The sequence below is a fragment of the Neomonachus schauinslandi genome, chromosome 9, assembly GCF_002201575.2.
Source record: "Neomonachus schauinslandi chromosome 9, ASM220157v2, whole genome shotgun sequence".
Classification (NCBI taxonomy): domain Eukaryota; kingdom Metazoa; phylum Chordata; class Mammalia; order Carnivora; family Phocidae; genus Neomonachus; species Neomonachus schauinslandi.
In genome coordinates this window covers 100676633-100690855 of record NC_058411.1, presented here as the reverse complement: position 1 = coordinate 100690855, position 14223 = coordinate 100676633, and the positions used below count along the sequence as shown (strand labels likewise).

At 35.3% G+C, this 14223-nt stretch overlaps 1 protein-coding gene across 1 annotated transcript in view; it reads left to right on the top strand.

The window, feature by feature from the left end:
• VPS13C (vacuolar protein sorting 13 homolog C) overlaps positions 1–13759 on the top strand; it is a 176373-nt gene extending 162614 nt beyond the window's left edge. The window contains 4 exon segments of the mRNA XM_044918118.1: positions 1821–1909; positions 9891–10014; positions 11372–11452; positions 11773–13759. Coding sequence (XP_044774053.1) covers positions 1821–1909; positions 9891–10014; positions 11372–11452; positions 11773–11874 — 396 coding nt within the window. The 3' untranslated portion in view covers positions 11875–13759.
• Positions 13760–14223: the final 464 nt, after the last annotated feature.

Below are 14223 nucleotides of genomic sequence, written 5' to 3'. Positions count from 1 at the left end.
TTCATTCTTAATTCTTGCATTACCGTCTCTTGAAGTAACCTTACAGTGTGTATTTGACCATTCCAAGTTGTTGGCATTGAAGATGCTTCTGTTATTTTACTAATAGTAATAATTCTGTGATAAACATCATTATACATATTGCTTTTTCATGTGTTATTTCCTTAGAATTTACTTGAAAATATTGAATGCTTTTGCTAAAATATTGTAAATTCTTCAAGATGCATTTTGGGAAGGGAGAATGAGTATTTTCTCAGCTAATCTAGTTTCCTGCTGCCATCAGTGACTGAATATCTTAATCTGATCTCAGAGTGTAGTGGATTTTAGTCGTGCTGAAAACAATTTCTATAGTGTAGTGTGATGATAAATTATACTTTAAAAGCTTTCAGTGGTTCAAAGCACAACAGCCTGATAACTAATGAAAATGCATACAAGATGGAGAGTGGGTAGTATTTCTTTCACATTGCATCTCAGATCTAAATATTTTAACATTTAAATTTCAAAGCTGAAAATAAATGTACTGAATTGTTCTATTCATTTCCCATTTTCTCTTTATTAAAGAACTTAAGGTATAAATGTTAAAAGATTTTAGCTAATTCACACAGGCAAGATGTGAAACAAGTGACTTTAAATCCCACTTGTTTCTGAGACTCATTCTGAAGATGAGATCCCACTTCTTTGGGGATTCATCTTCTGTGTTCCTGGCTTTTCATAATTGTCAAGGAATGACTGAACTGAGGATTTTTGAAAAAATGTGTATGTAAGCATTAAAATAACAACAAATGTGTTTCCTCTGCTTGTGATTATTATTGATAATGTTATCCTTTTAATAATATTGGTGTTGTATTCTGGGTTATAAATGTCACAGTCTTATTTATTAGGTATGTTTTTGTTCTGTAGTTTCATATACATTATATCATCTGATCTTTAATCATGCATTATAGATAATGTCAATAATATTTCATTAGCACTGATTATAAAAAATAACTTCATTTTTTAATGTGTGCTAATTCAAATCACAATAGTTTGGAGATAGTTGAAATGAAAATAAATGTATTTTAATGTGCTACTATTTATACTTGAATTACTTATGCTTGTTATTGTCTTTAGCAATAAATTGTGCCAGCTATTTGAAATCTTAGAAATTCTTCATGTTTGTGTTAATATTGACATTATATTTTCTTTTCTATCAAGAATATAATTTGTTACATACATGTACTTTTCATACATGTTTAATCTATAAGACCAAAATCAGTTATCTTGGAATTTTATTATGTGTATATCTATCTCTGTGTAAATCAGTGGTTCTTAACCTCTGAGAAGGATCACAGACCACTTAAAAAATCTGATGAAAAATATGAACCATCCTCTGAAAAAAGTTGCAGAACCACATTTTCAAAATGTTATATGCTATTTTAGGTGGTTCATAGACCTCCCAGAGTCCTTCCATGGACCCGAGATTAAGAACCCCTGTAATGTTAATGTCACACTATATTAGCGTATGTTCATATTCCATTAATGAAAATGTGTGATTATTTCTGCTAGATATTTTTAAACCTCTGAGTTATCACAGAATGAGGTATATTTTATCAGAATATCACTTAGTAAGCATTTAATACAGATTTGTCGTTTAAGGCACAGTGGAAGTTAATTTATAAACATGCTGTGAATATTTTTCTAGCTTCACATGCCAGTATTGTGCCTTTGTTTCTAATAATTTTTTCCCTAACTAGCACTGTTACTATAACTAACTAATATATAGTATTGGAAATACTATTTGGATGCTTGTACTGTGCAAATCTTGAGTCTTGTTTTCTTTTCAGAATCATATCAAAAAATTAGAAGGAGAGACTTATCGATACCACTGTGCTATTTCTGGAAGCAAGAAGACAATCCTTATGGTTACAAATAGGTATTAACTTCAAGTGACATTTTTCAAATGCAAACTACATAGATGATAAGAATTTTGAAAACTAAAATGGCAGAGGATTTGGAGAACTACACTTAAATTATAAAATGTTCATTGTCATTAAATCACAAAAATACAATCTAGATGGGTCCTTTAAGGTTATCCGTTCCAACCCTCTCGTTTTGGAGATGCCGAAACTGAGACTTAGTATGACTCAGGTTGTTATCCCAGTTACACAGCTACTGAGTGGAGTCTAGAATGGACTTTGTATGTGTAGTAGTCATACTGTTACATGTGAATTGTAAATCCAGCTATGGAGACTGAATTCATAAATCACTTTTTCTTACTAGGTTTTATTTTAGATGATTAGCCTACCTTTTTTAAGGATGATATTACTTCTGTGTGTTTTTCTAATTTTTTTCTAAGTGTTTTGGGAGTGGTAGATAATTTTTCCAAATAAAAGAACTTAACTACTAAGTTTATTTTCCTGAGATTTTTCCTATATCACTTATTTCAAAATGACTATTACATGTTAATAATTTTCAAAACCTTCTAAGTTATGTATTTCACAGGACTAAGAGTACTTACAGTGGGCAAAAATCTGTGTTAGATTCCTTACTACTGCACTGAAATATATTTGGATGGGAAGAAGAAAAAGGAAAATTACAATGACAGGATTCTGATTTAAACCACGAGCTTTTTCAAGGAGTTAACCAACCAGTCATATGATTTGTCCATTAAGTATAAAAATATTCACAAAACAATCTAAAAAGTGTTTTTTACTGATTGGACAAGTAATCATTTATTTTTTATGCCCATAATTTTGTATTTTATCCGTTAGATTAGGCCAAAAACAATGTTTATTTGTATTATATGTTGTACTTAGCTGCAATGACAGTGTGTTAATTCATTTTAAAATTGTATACCTTTTATATAATTCAACACTAGGTAATGGAAATCAGTTAGGAGTTTTTTGGTGGGGGGTTGTTTCTGGTAATACTTAATACTTTAGAACTTGTTTGATTTAGGTATTTTGTGGGAATATTACTGTACACATTATATATCTGGTTTTTCTTCAAGTAAAATGAAAAATCATAGTAATTTTAAATCTGATCACTTACAGAGCTTTTTGGTGTTTAAAAAAATGACTCATTGCTAGACTTATGCTTATTTGCATTGTAGATAATACAGATCAGGAGTCAACAAAATTTCTTTAAAGGGCCAGATTGTAACTATTTAGGCTTCGACGGCCATACTGTGTTTCCCAACTATTCAGCTCTGTCCTTGTGGTGGGAAAACACTCATGGACAATATGTAAATGAATGGGGGATGGCTGTGTTCCCATAAGATCTTATTTACTAACGCAGGCCATGGGCTGGATTTGGCTCACAGGCTGTAGTTTGCCCACCCCTGATAAAGACAATAATTTAAAGGATGAAAATAAAGTAATCATACATTGTGGTTTGTCTAGGACAGAGCTGGTTTGCACTTTTTGTCCCAGTGAAATTATTAGTAGCCACCCCTTTCATTCTTTTTTTTTTTTTAAAGATTTTATTTATTTATTTGAGACAGAGAGCACATGAGAAGGGGGAGGGTCAGAGGGAGAAGCAGACTCCCCGCTCAGCAGGGAGCCCGATGCGGGACTCGATCCCGGGACTCCAGGATCATGACCTGAGCCGAAGGCAGTCGCTTAACCAACTGAGCCACCCAGGCGCCCCCACCCCTTTCATTCTTAAAAATGTCCTCATTTGAATCATAAATTATGATAACCTCTAAAAATAGCCTTTACCAGCAATCCCACTAGTTGGCTATATATGTATTTTGTAAAAACTATGTATTTCTGCAGCCAGCTGCAGTATATGTATTCTGTAAAAACTACAAAAAATACATTATGTATATTTAACTAACCTAGGTTTTTCACCAAACAATGTATTATGATCATCTTCCCAGACCATTAGATGTTTTTAGACAACATGGTTTTTTAATGACTGTACTATTGTATTTATGGATATACTCTAACTTATTCAGAGATGCTACCTTCCTATTTGATACTCAGTGTTTTCTTCCCAATATTATAAACACATCTTTGCAGCTATGTCTTTTTTTCTATAATTATTTCCTTAGGATGAGTTCTTATCAGTGAGATTGCTGATTTAGAAACTGAAGATTTTTGAGACCCTTTTATATATTGCCAACTTGTTTTATCAGAACAATTGTATTGATTTTTTTTTACATACAACTAACAGGGTAAGAGAATGCCCTTTATCCTGTGAGTTTTGCTAAGACTAGTGTTATCATTTAAACTTTTTTGTTTTTGCTAACTTAATGGGCAGAAAATAGTTCTTTGTTTTAATTAGCATTTATTTGATTGCTAATGAATATGAGCATTTTATACATTCATCATCGATGTATATTTTCTGTTCCATGAATTGCTTTTTCATATCCTTTGTTCATTTTTTATTATGTTGGTCTTCTTCTTACTGAATTTAAGTAACATTTTATAAATTAATATTAGCCCTTTTTACCCAATGTATTATTAATATTATGATTACTTTTTGAGTTTTCCAATGTATATAGAGCTTTTAATTTTTCCATATTGAAATTCATCCAAAATTTAGTCTGAATTTTTTTTTCTTACCAGTTTTTAGAAAGAAAATATGAGTTCTCGTGACCCAAATTTATTTGGCCATATCTCCCCTAGTTGGTCCTAACTCCTGCTTAGTATTTTATTTTAGTAATCTTCATTAGGAAATTGTTCTCTGAATAGACATTTTTTTTTAACCATCTGTGTTAGTCTGTATGGGCTACTATAACAAAAATTCTATAGACAGGCAGCTTAAACAACAAACATTTATTTCACACAGTTCTGGAGGCTGGGAAGTCCAAGATCAATGTGCCAGCAGATTCTGTGTCTGGTGAGGGCTCACTTCCCGGTTCATAGACGGCCATCTTCTTGCTCTGTCCCCACATGGCAAAAGTGGTGAGGGAGTGTTCTCAGCCGTCTTTTATAAGGGCACTGTTCCCATTCCTGAGGGCTCCAACCTCATGATCTAATCACCCCCAAAGGCTCCACCTGTAATACCATCACATCGGGGTTGGGATTCAATGTATGATTTGGGGGAAGATATAAACATTCCAACCATTGCACTATCAATGTCTGACAGAAATAGGGACACAGATAAAAGTGGTATCTTCTGTTCCCTCCTCATCTAAAGGGGGACCTGTACATTATTAGTGACATCATAGTGTGCTGGGTGCTAAGATAAAGTGATATACAGAGACTCTGAAGACAGGAAAATCTCTTGGTCCAGTAAGGTGGGAACCAAGGTGTCAGGGATAAGGTGTTAGGGAGGAGGTACTTGAGCTGTGTCTTCATACATGTAAATAGCAGACAGGGATAAAACAGTATGGCACTTTGAATGGCAAGATCATTTGAAATGGCTGGACAGAGTGTTGGTGGGGAAGCATTGGGAGGTGAAATAAGTTATAGGTGTCTGCTCATGACATCTGAAGGGTATAGATTTTATTAATGTGATGGAAGATTACTAATTTCTTTAAAAGTATAAACATTGCTCATTATTGCAGCCTTTCACATAGATGTATGTACACATAGTTCACACATAAGTCCCTCTTCTTCTCACTCCCACTGAAGGCTTATACACAAGGACTAATATGATGAGGTTTGCAGTTTAGAAAGATTTCTGGCAGCAGTTTGGCTGCTGGATTGGAGGAGGATCACAATGGAGTTGGGGACCAGTTAGAGACCAGTTAGTTTTCTATTGTTGCACAGAAAATTAACATAAAATTAGCAGCTTAAAACAACACAGACTTACTGTCTCACAGTTTCTCTGGTTCTGGAGTAGGCTATGGCATGGCGGGGCGCCATGGCTCAGGGTCTCACAGGCTGAAATCAAGGTGTAAACTTCCTTTCTGAAGGCTCTGGGAAAGAATTCACTTCTAAGCTCATTTAAATGTTGGCAGAATTCAGTTCCTTGCAGTTGTAAGACTGATATTCCAGTTTCCTGGATCTCTGTCAGCTGGGCACCTGCTCTCAGCATCTGGAACCTACCCTCATTTTTGCCATATGGCTTTCTGCATCTTCACCCCAGCAACCACACTCTGGATTCTCAGTCTCCAACCCAGGCTTAAAGGGCCCTTGTGGTTGTGTGACGCCCATGCAGATAAACTTTTTCTTAAAATCACCTGTGCCTTCAAAAACAGACATATAGACCAATGGAACAGAATAGAGAGCCCAGATATGGACCCTCAATTCTATGGTCAAATAATCTTTGACAAAGCAGGAAAAAATATGCAATGGAAAAAAGACAGTCTCTTCAATAAATGGTGCTGGGAAAATTGGAGAGCTATAGACAGAAGAGTGAAACTTGACCATTCTCTAACACCATACACAAAGATAAACTCAAAATGGATGAAAGACCTCAATGTGAGACAGGAACCCATCAAAATCCTAGAGAACATAGGCAGTAACCTCTTTGACATCGACCACAGCAACTTCTTTCAAGATACATTTCCAAAGGCTAGTGAAACAAAAGCAAAAATGAACTTTTGGGACTTTATCAAGATAAAAAGCTTGCACAGCAAAGGAAAGAGTCAACAAAACGAGGCAACCCACAGAATGGGAGAAGATATTTGCAAATGACACTATAGACAAAGCACTGATTTCCAAGATCTGTAAAGATCTTCTCAAACTCAACACCCAAAAAACAAATAATCAAGTCAAAAAATGGGCAGAAGACATGAACAGACACTTCTCCGAAGAAGACATACAAATGGCTAACAGACACATGAAAAAATGTTCATCGTCATTAGCCATCAGGGAAATTAAAATCAAAACCACATTGAGATACCATCTTACACCAGTTAGAATGGCAAAAATTGATGAGGCAAGAAACAACAAAGAAACCTCCAACGAGGGGTTGTGGAGAAAGGGGAACCCTCTTACACTGTTGGTGGAAATGCAAGTTGGTACAGCCACTTTGGAAAATAGTGGGGAGGTTCCTCAAAAAATTAAAAACAGAGCTATCCTATGACCCAGCAATTGCATTACTGGGTATTTACCCCAAAGACACAGATGTAGTGAAAAGAAAGGTCATATGCACCCCAATGTTCATAGCAGCAATGTCTGCAATAGCCAAACTGGGAAGAGCCGAGATGCCCTTCAACTGATGAATGGATAAGGAAGATGTGGTCCATATATACAATGGAATATTACTCAGCCATCAGAAAGGATGAATACCCAACTTTTACATCAACATGGATGGGACTGGAGGAGATTATGCTAAGTGAAATAAGTCAAGCAGAGAAAGTCAATTATCATACGGTTTCACTTATTTGTGGAACATAAGGAATAGCATGGAGGACATTAGAAGGAAGGGAAAAATTAAGGGGGGGGAATCAGAGGGGGAGACAAACCATGAGAGACTATGGACTCTGAGACACAAACTGAGGGTTTTAGAGGGGAGAGGGGTGGGGGGATAGGTTAGCCTGGTGATGGGTATTAAGGAGGGCACGTACTGCGTGGAGCACTGGGTGTTAACATGAAAACAATAGAATCATGGATCACTACATCAAAAATTAATGATGTATGGTGACTAACAACATAAAAAAATTAAATTAAAAAAAAATCACCTGTGCCTTATAATAAAATCTAATCTTGGGGGAGAAATCCATTGTATTCATAGTCATGGGGATTATATAGGCCTATATACTGGAGGATGGGGAATCTTCGGGACCGTCATAGAAGTCTGTCTGCCACACAGACTGTGGCAGTTATCCCAATAGGAAGCAGTGAGGCTACACTAAAATAATGAAGACAGATAATAGGGGGCAGCCTTGAGAGACCAGGGCCTGGTGACTGATTGAATGTGGAAGAGAAGGGAATACAAGATGACTTTATGGTTTGGGGCTCAAGTACCAAGAGGATTGGTATTACTATTTACAGTAATTTAAGGAAAAAGATTGTTTTTGAATTTAGTGAGTTTGACATAGATTTGTGGTATCAAAGTAGGGGTGCCTCAGTAGTCAGGGGGACAGATACAGATGTAGATTATAAACGTAGGTGTAGGTCATTGGAGTTCGGATAAGGATTGGAGTTGAGATCTTGGAAATTTTCCTGAAAGAGTGTGTCAAATAGAAGACCAAGATGGTAAACATGGAACAGGAGGAAGAGAATGATGGAAATTTAGGGTGGTAGGAGAATAATATTATGATTGGCATGGTCAAGAGAAGAGAGAATTTAAAGACAGTGGGATTTGCATTTGACACAGTGATTTGTAATAGTTATCTGTAACTCTTAGCTCTTGGGATTCTTTCTCTTCTGGAACAGGAGGCGGAGGGAATGGAATCTGCTTCCTGGAGACTGTTCGGAATATGGCGTGGTGTTGAAGGATGTCACAAAGATGAAAGGGCAATACCGGCACTTGTAGGCTGGGCCTAGGGATGCTGAACTTCCTACAGTATGCAGCAGTCCCAAGTCAGCCCTAAATTCCTGTAGTTCCTCTGCTGAGAAATACAGTGCCAGGGGTTTACTTCCATCCCCACCCTCCATCAGTCACCAAGTTCATTCAACTCTACTTCTAAGCATCTAGAACCTAGCTTGCTCTCCCTGCTTGTCACAGCTGCTGCCTTAACTGAGGTTCTCACTGTTTCCTGGTTGGACTATCATAGTAGCTTTCTACCTTGATTGTCTATCCCACCTCTCCTTCCTAGGGCCATGACTCTAAAATAGGAAACTTGATCGTGAAATTTCCCATTGCCTATAGATTTAAGTCAAAATTTACTAAAATTGCAACAACAACAACAAAAATACCCACAAAAAAACTTCAAGATCTGACACTAAGCTAATTTTCTCACCTCTGTGTAGATCTAGTATTCCAGCTATAGACCTCTACATTCATCAAATAAACCTTCCCTTATACTCCTCTTTATGTCAATGCTCTGTTCCCTTTGTCTGGACTATCTCTGCCCTTTCCCACCTGGAGAACTTTCTTTCAAGAGTCCGCTCTTATACCACATACTTTACCCACATAATCAGTCCTTTTTTCTGATGCTGCTGAAGAATTTTCCTCACATTCTGCTTCTGCACTCATCTCACTGTGCTGTCAGATACATTCACATGTTTATTTCCCTTCTAACCTAGGAGTGCCTCTCAAGCAGAAATCCTACCTTCTTGTTTCTCCAGCACCCTGGATATTTGTAGAATTAACAGTTCCTCTACTTTTCTAGTTATGCTTTCTGTAATAGAAACTTCAGAATCAAGTATGGTTATATCAGTAATTTGAATCACACACTGGGAAGTCAATGTGGATGTCTTTTAAGGATTCTTTTTCCTTTTTTAAGGACGATTTTTCTTTTCTTTCTTCTTCTTCTTCCCCTCCTCCTCTTCCTCCATCTTTTTTTTGCTATTGAGTAAAATGGGATACTCACTCTGTGATACAGTACGTTACTGTTAAAGTGTTCAAACCTGATATTTATTAGTAGGCCTAAAGTGAATCTTTGCTGACATTTGAGGTTTGTGACATTTCCCACACATTCTTTCTTGACTGGAAGGCATAAATGATTGACAGTAAAGAGCAATTAATAATTTTCCAAGTAAAACATTTTCAGGGGCTTCTGCCTTTATTGCTTCCCAGATGAGAGTACAGCCTGTTCCTTATGTGTTTCAAAGATGATTTCAGTTTTACAGTCAGTTAAAAAAAAAAAGACACTTTTCTGAATTTTGCAAGATTTGCAGAAGGGGAATTTTTGAAAGTCTGCTGTGTTAGTTGGTAGGTGCCGTATTTGCTTTTTGACAGTTACCTAGATTTTTTTTTAATGTGAAGCATACTTATTTTTTTTTTTTTTAGTGCCAGGTTATATTGTTTACTGAGTAAGTACTGCCTATGACATCCAGCAGAGCGAAATATTAGAATAATTAACCATGTTTATGACTACCTGAGTGTTTTTGTTTATTTTTGCAAAATAGGCGAGTGTTGTGTATAAGTGAAGTTGAAATCCTCGGCCATATGTCCATAGACTGGCAGTGTCCATTTGAAGATTTTGTACTTCCTCCCAGTGTCCATGGAAACCTGCTAAAAATTTCAGTCAAGGTAAGAAAACATGAATCACATGTTTAGAGCCAAGACTTTGTTAAACGATTGGATACCAGTGCTTTCTGGCTGTCTTACTGTTAACTACACAGTGTTTGAAGGATCATCGCTATGATGATGATTATATTACTATTAGTATAGTATGGTGAAATACAAGGAAAGATGTATAATCAATTTATTTCTGTACTGTATTTTTTTTACAGTCCTTGATTGTGTTGAGTGTCCAGTGAAAAAATTAGGATGTTGATGCTTCCTTTTTTGGTAGAATAAAGCATTAGTAAATACAGTTTTTTTGTTTGTTTTTTTACTTCATAGGAATATTTTGCTGTAATATTAGATGCTTTTTGGAACATTCCCTTTTTTTGGCTTTTAGGAGATTATTATAAATATTATATCTAAAACACTCATGTTTTATCATATTTGGCACTTACAGGATACTAATACAATTTAAGTATATGATAATACTCTTCCTTCCCATCATTTTCTAAAGAAGAACTTTTAATTACATAGCAAGTAATTAGAAGAAATGATACCCCAACCCTTTGCTTAGTTCTCAGGCCCACTTTACTTTGAAATGTATCATTTTTCTCATATATGATATATTATAAATTTATTTTCACCCCTTTAAAAAAAACTACAAAATTGTCATTCTGAGGATGGTAATTCCTGGAGTATGTATTTTCTCCTAAACAATAATGATATTATCTCTATTACTGAAACTATCTGAAAAACATTTATCATAAAATTTAATAGTTAGAGATGCAGGTACTATTACCCTTTAATTTATGTTTTCTTTTCATAGAAGTTTACAAATAAAAGAAACTGTGAAACAATACCATTTTGCATTTCAGCTTTATCTCATTGTAGAACGTCAAAATTGAAAGAGCCCCTTGATATATGAAACATGGTTTTCAAACCAGAGAAGATTCTGTCACTCTGCATATATATTCAGTTATCACTTTTCTTTCACATCAGTGGTGAGAACTGACTCAATGTGTTTTACATTATATAAGAATTTTATCTATCCGCCAAGGAAATGAAGGACGGGTTTTTTGATTTGTCAGATGTGGTGAGTTATCAGGTGGTGTTTCTGTAGGCTATTTATTATAGCCTGTAGAAAGCCATTATTTTATCCAGATAGACATGTACTTATCCAATTTCATAAATTCTAACAGCTCACATATGGAACCACTATCCTTGTACCAAAATGATTTAGTTCTTATCATACCTGAATATGGATATTTGGTTAGTCTGTAGGTTATAAAATAGAATTGACATTTAAGCATCCAATTAAAGGATATGGTTTTTTTTCTTCCCCAGAATAATTTCTTTTCTGTCTTTGTTCCTTTTGAAACAGGAGCAGGGTCTGTTCCACAAAAAAGACAGTGCCAGTCATGGCTTTCGGAACATTTACCTGCGGGACTCCACCACAGCAGAGGTAAACAATTTACTTTAAAGACTGCCCCTTTAGTTTTTTGAGCTGCAAGATTTTTTTAAAAATCTGTTATAATAATACCCATTATTTCTCCTAAAAGATTTTCCGGTTTTATCTGGATGGATAGGTGAGCTTAAAATAATATACTGTGGGCTTACGTGCAGAAGGGTCTTATTTTGCACAACCCGTAAAGACTGTGTGTTCTTGTCCTTCACTGTTGGACCTGTGTGGAGAGCTTCATTCAGCTCTTACTTTCATGCCTTTCTCCTCCACATGAGCCTGTACTTGTCTTTACCATTCATAGTAAATATTTTATTTTACAGAAAGTATATAATGCCATTGATGACGCACGGTCAATGAGACACCAGCAAAAATTGATGAAGCAATCATCACTGAAACTTCTCAGGCCCCAAATACCATTTTAATCACAGATCCCAGGGGGCTGCTACTGGGAGAAAAACCAACCAATCGGTCTTGTCTATAAATCACTCTTCTTCATCTTGCTAAAGAGAATTTTTCAAGCAATCCTTTAGTTTTAGAATTTTTTTTCTAGGATCTTGAGTATTGGATTTTCCATGTTTTCCCCTTTAGGTTTGACTCTAATTTTGTAACCATCTGTACGTCAGCAACTCACTTCTACACTGCCACCTAAATGGGTCAGGCCCTCAAAGAAATATCACTTGAAACTCAGAGTGAAATTTCCATTAATGTTAAAGTTGTGAAGCAAAGGGCAATGGACCTGTTTTTAATTAAAGTTTTTGCTGAAGAATAAGAGAAGAACTTAGAATGACTAGTGTTCTTTAGGAGGTTTGGACAAACCTTTGGACAGGTATTGGATATTTTATTTAAAGGTAATTTGTTCAATAACTGAACTGAGGTCATATTTTTGGTAAATCAGATAACTGACTGAAGAAAAGCCACTAAAGGGAGAGATGACATGTTTTCTATTTTCTTTTCATGAAAACGTTATTTTTCTCCTAATAAAAACATGTTTTACTTTGCTGCTTATTTTTCTTCCTTGCATTAGGATATAAAAATGTATGGAAAATCAAATCTAAAAATATCTGTGGTCTGTGCTCTGTAATGTAGCCTTCATAAAACTTTTGAAATTATTTACATGCTCCTTTGAGAGGAACTTAAGTGGCACAATTATAACTTGCTGATACATGGAAATATTGTACTTTATGTTTTTCAAGACTCAAATATGAAAAGCTCAGTATTTTTATATTTCTAGAAATTTTTTTTATAAGTTGAAAGATTTTTAAGCGCATCATAAACTAATACTTAATCCTATTGCATACCTAGAAATGTATTTTAAATACTTATTAGGAAGAATGAAAAATCTCTAGTTATTTTATATATAAATAAAATAAAGCATATATAACAACACTGTGGAAAATACCTGGTAAGCATGTCCTTTGAGGGAGCAAACTTATGAGAATCCGTTCAATACAGCATTATTTTTGTCCTTTCCACATCTCACTTATGCTGATCAGAGATATACTGCCTATAAAAGCTTTTTTTAAAATGCTCAGAAGTATATACCTTGAATGAATCTTTACATTCACTCATGGATTTTAACATGACATTTATTTCAAATCACTGAATTAATGATGTAAATGAAGATGTGGACATACCTGGTTTGCTCTGTTTTTGTTGATAGGTGGTCAGGCTTCTACTATTTTTATTGATGTTTTTTAAGGCCAGCCTTAAAACTTTTTAAATTTTTCCTAGTTAATAATTACTGTAGACTCCAAAAGGAGGATATAATAACTGATACCCTAAATATTTGATTTTTGATACAGTTATGGTGGGCTTTGCCTTTTCAACATCATTTATTTTCTGTGAAGGAACATGTCATATATAAAACTTCTAGCCTTAAACAATTTCTGTATCATTCGTTAATCACAGCTTATTACAGGGAGTATCATAAACAGAATTTCATAGCAAATGTGTTAGTTTTTTGTGTCTTTAAAGCTGACTTAATCAGGAATTTGAGATATCTGATTATATATTTCATAGGAATCACAGTTATTGACGATGTCCTAAATATTTAAGAAACCATATTGTACTGATGGCATGTACAAAACATTGAACTAAAAAAATTTTATAGAAATACGTAAGTTCATCATCTCAGTTGGCTTAAAAATAAACTTTCAAATGTTTGTGACATTTTAATTTGATTTAATCCCCTGGGACAGAAATAATTCATTGGTAAAGTATAATGTCTTTTGTGTTTTTAAAAATGCTTTGAGAGTTAATTATTTGCTTATGAACTACTGAGAGAAATAAAATATTTGATGCATTGTTTACAAGTGTGAAGACTGTGGGTTTGTGTTAAATATTCAGATAACACTTACCTTTCCTTTCTATGTCTTTCCCTTTTCCTTTCCCAATCCTGTAATAGTGGGGACTTAAATTAATAGTAATGGAGCACTTAAAAAATGCTAGTTAGGGAAAGGCTTTGCTGGTGGGTACTGAGGTCTCCAGTGCAAGGGGATGTATTTGACAAGGGCCCTGCTCCCACACTTTGAAATCCTTGGCTGCTTTTGCACTGGGTTATGCTTTCCATGGTTTCTCTCCGTCATTGATGGTGTATGGCAAGGATACTAGGGCAGGCCCATTCCTGGAGACAGGAATTCCTCTGATAGCTGACTGGCTTGAAGACTCTTCAGTGGCCTTGCAGAACCTTTCTTAGACTGCATGGTAGTCTGGGAGGCTTCCACCAAGTCTGTTTCTCTCCCCTCCCCTCCCCCCAGTCCCTCTACTGGGAG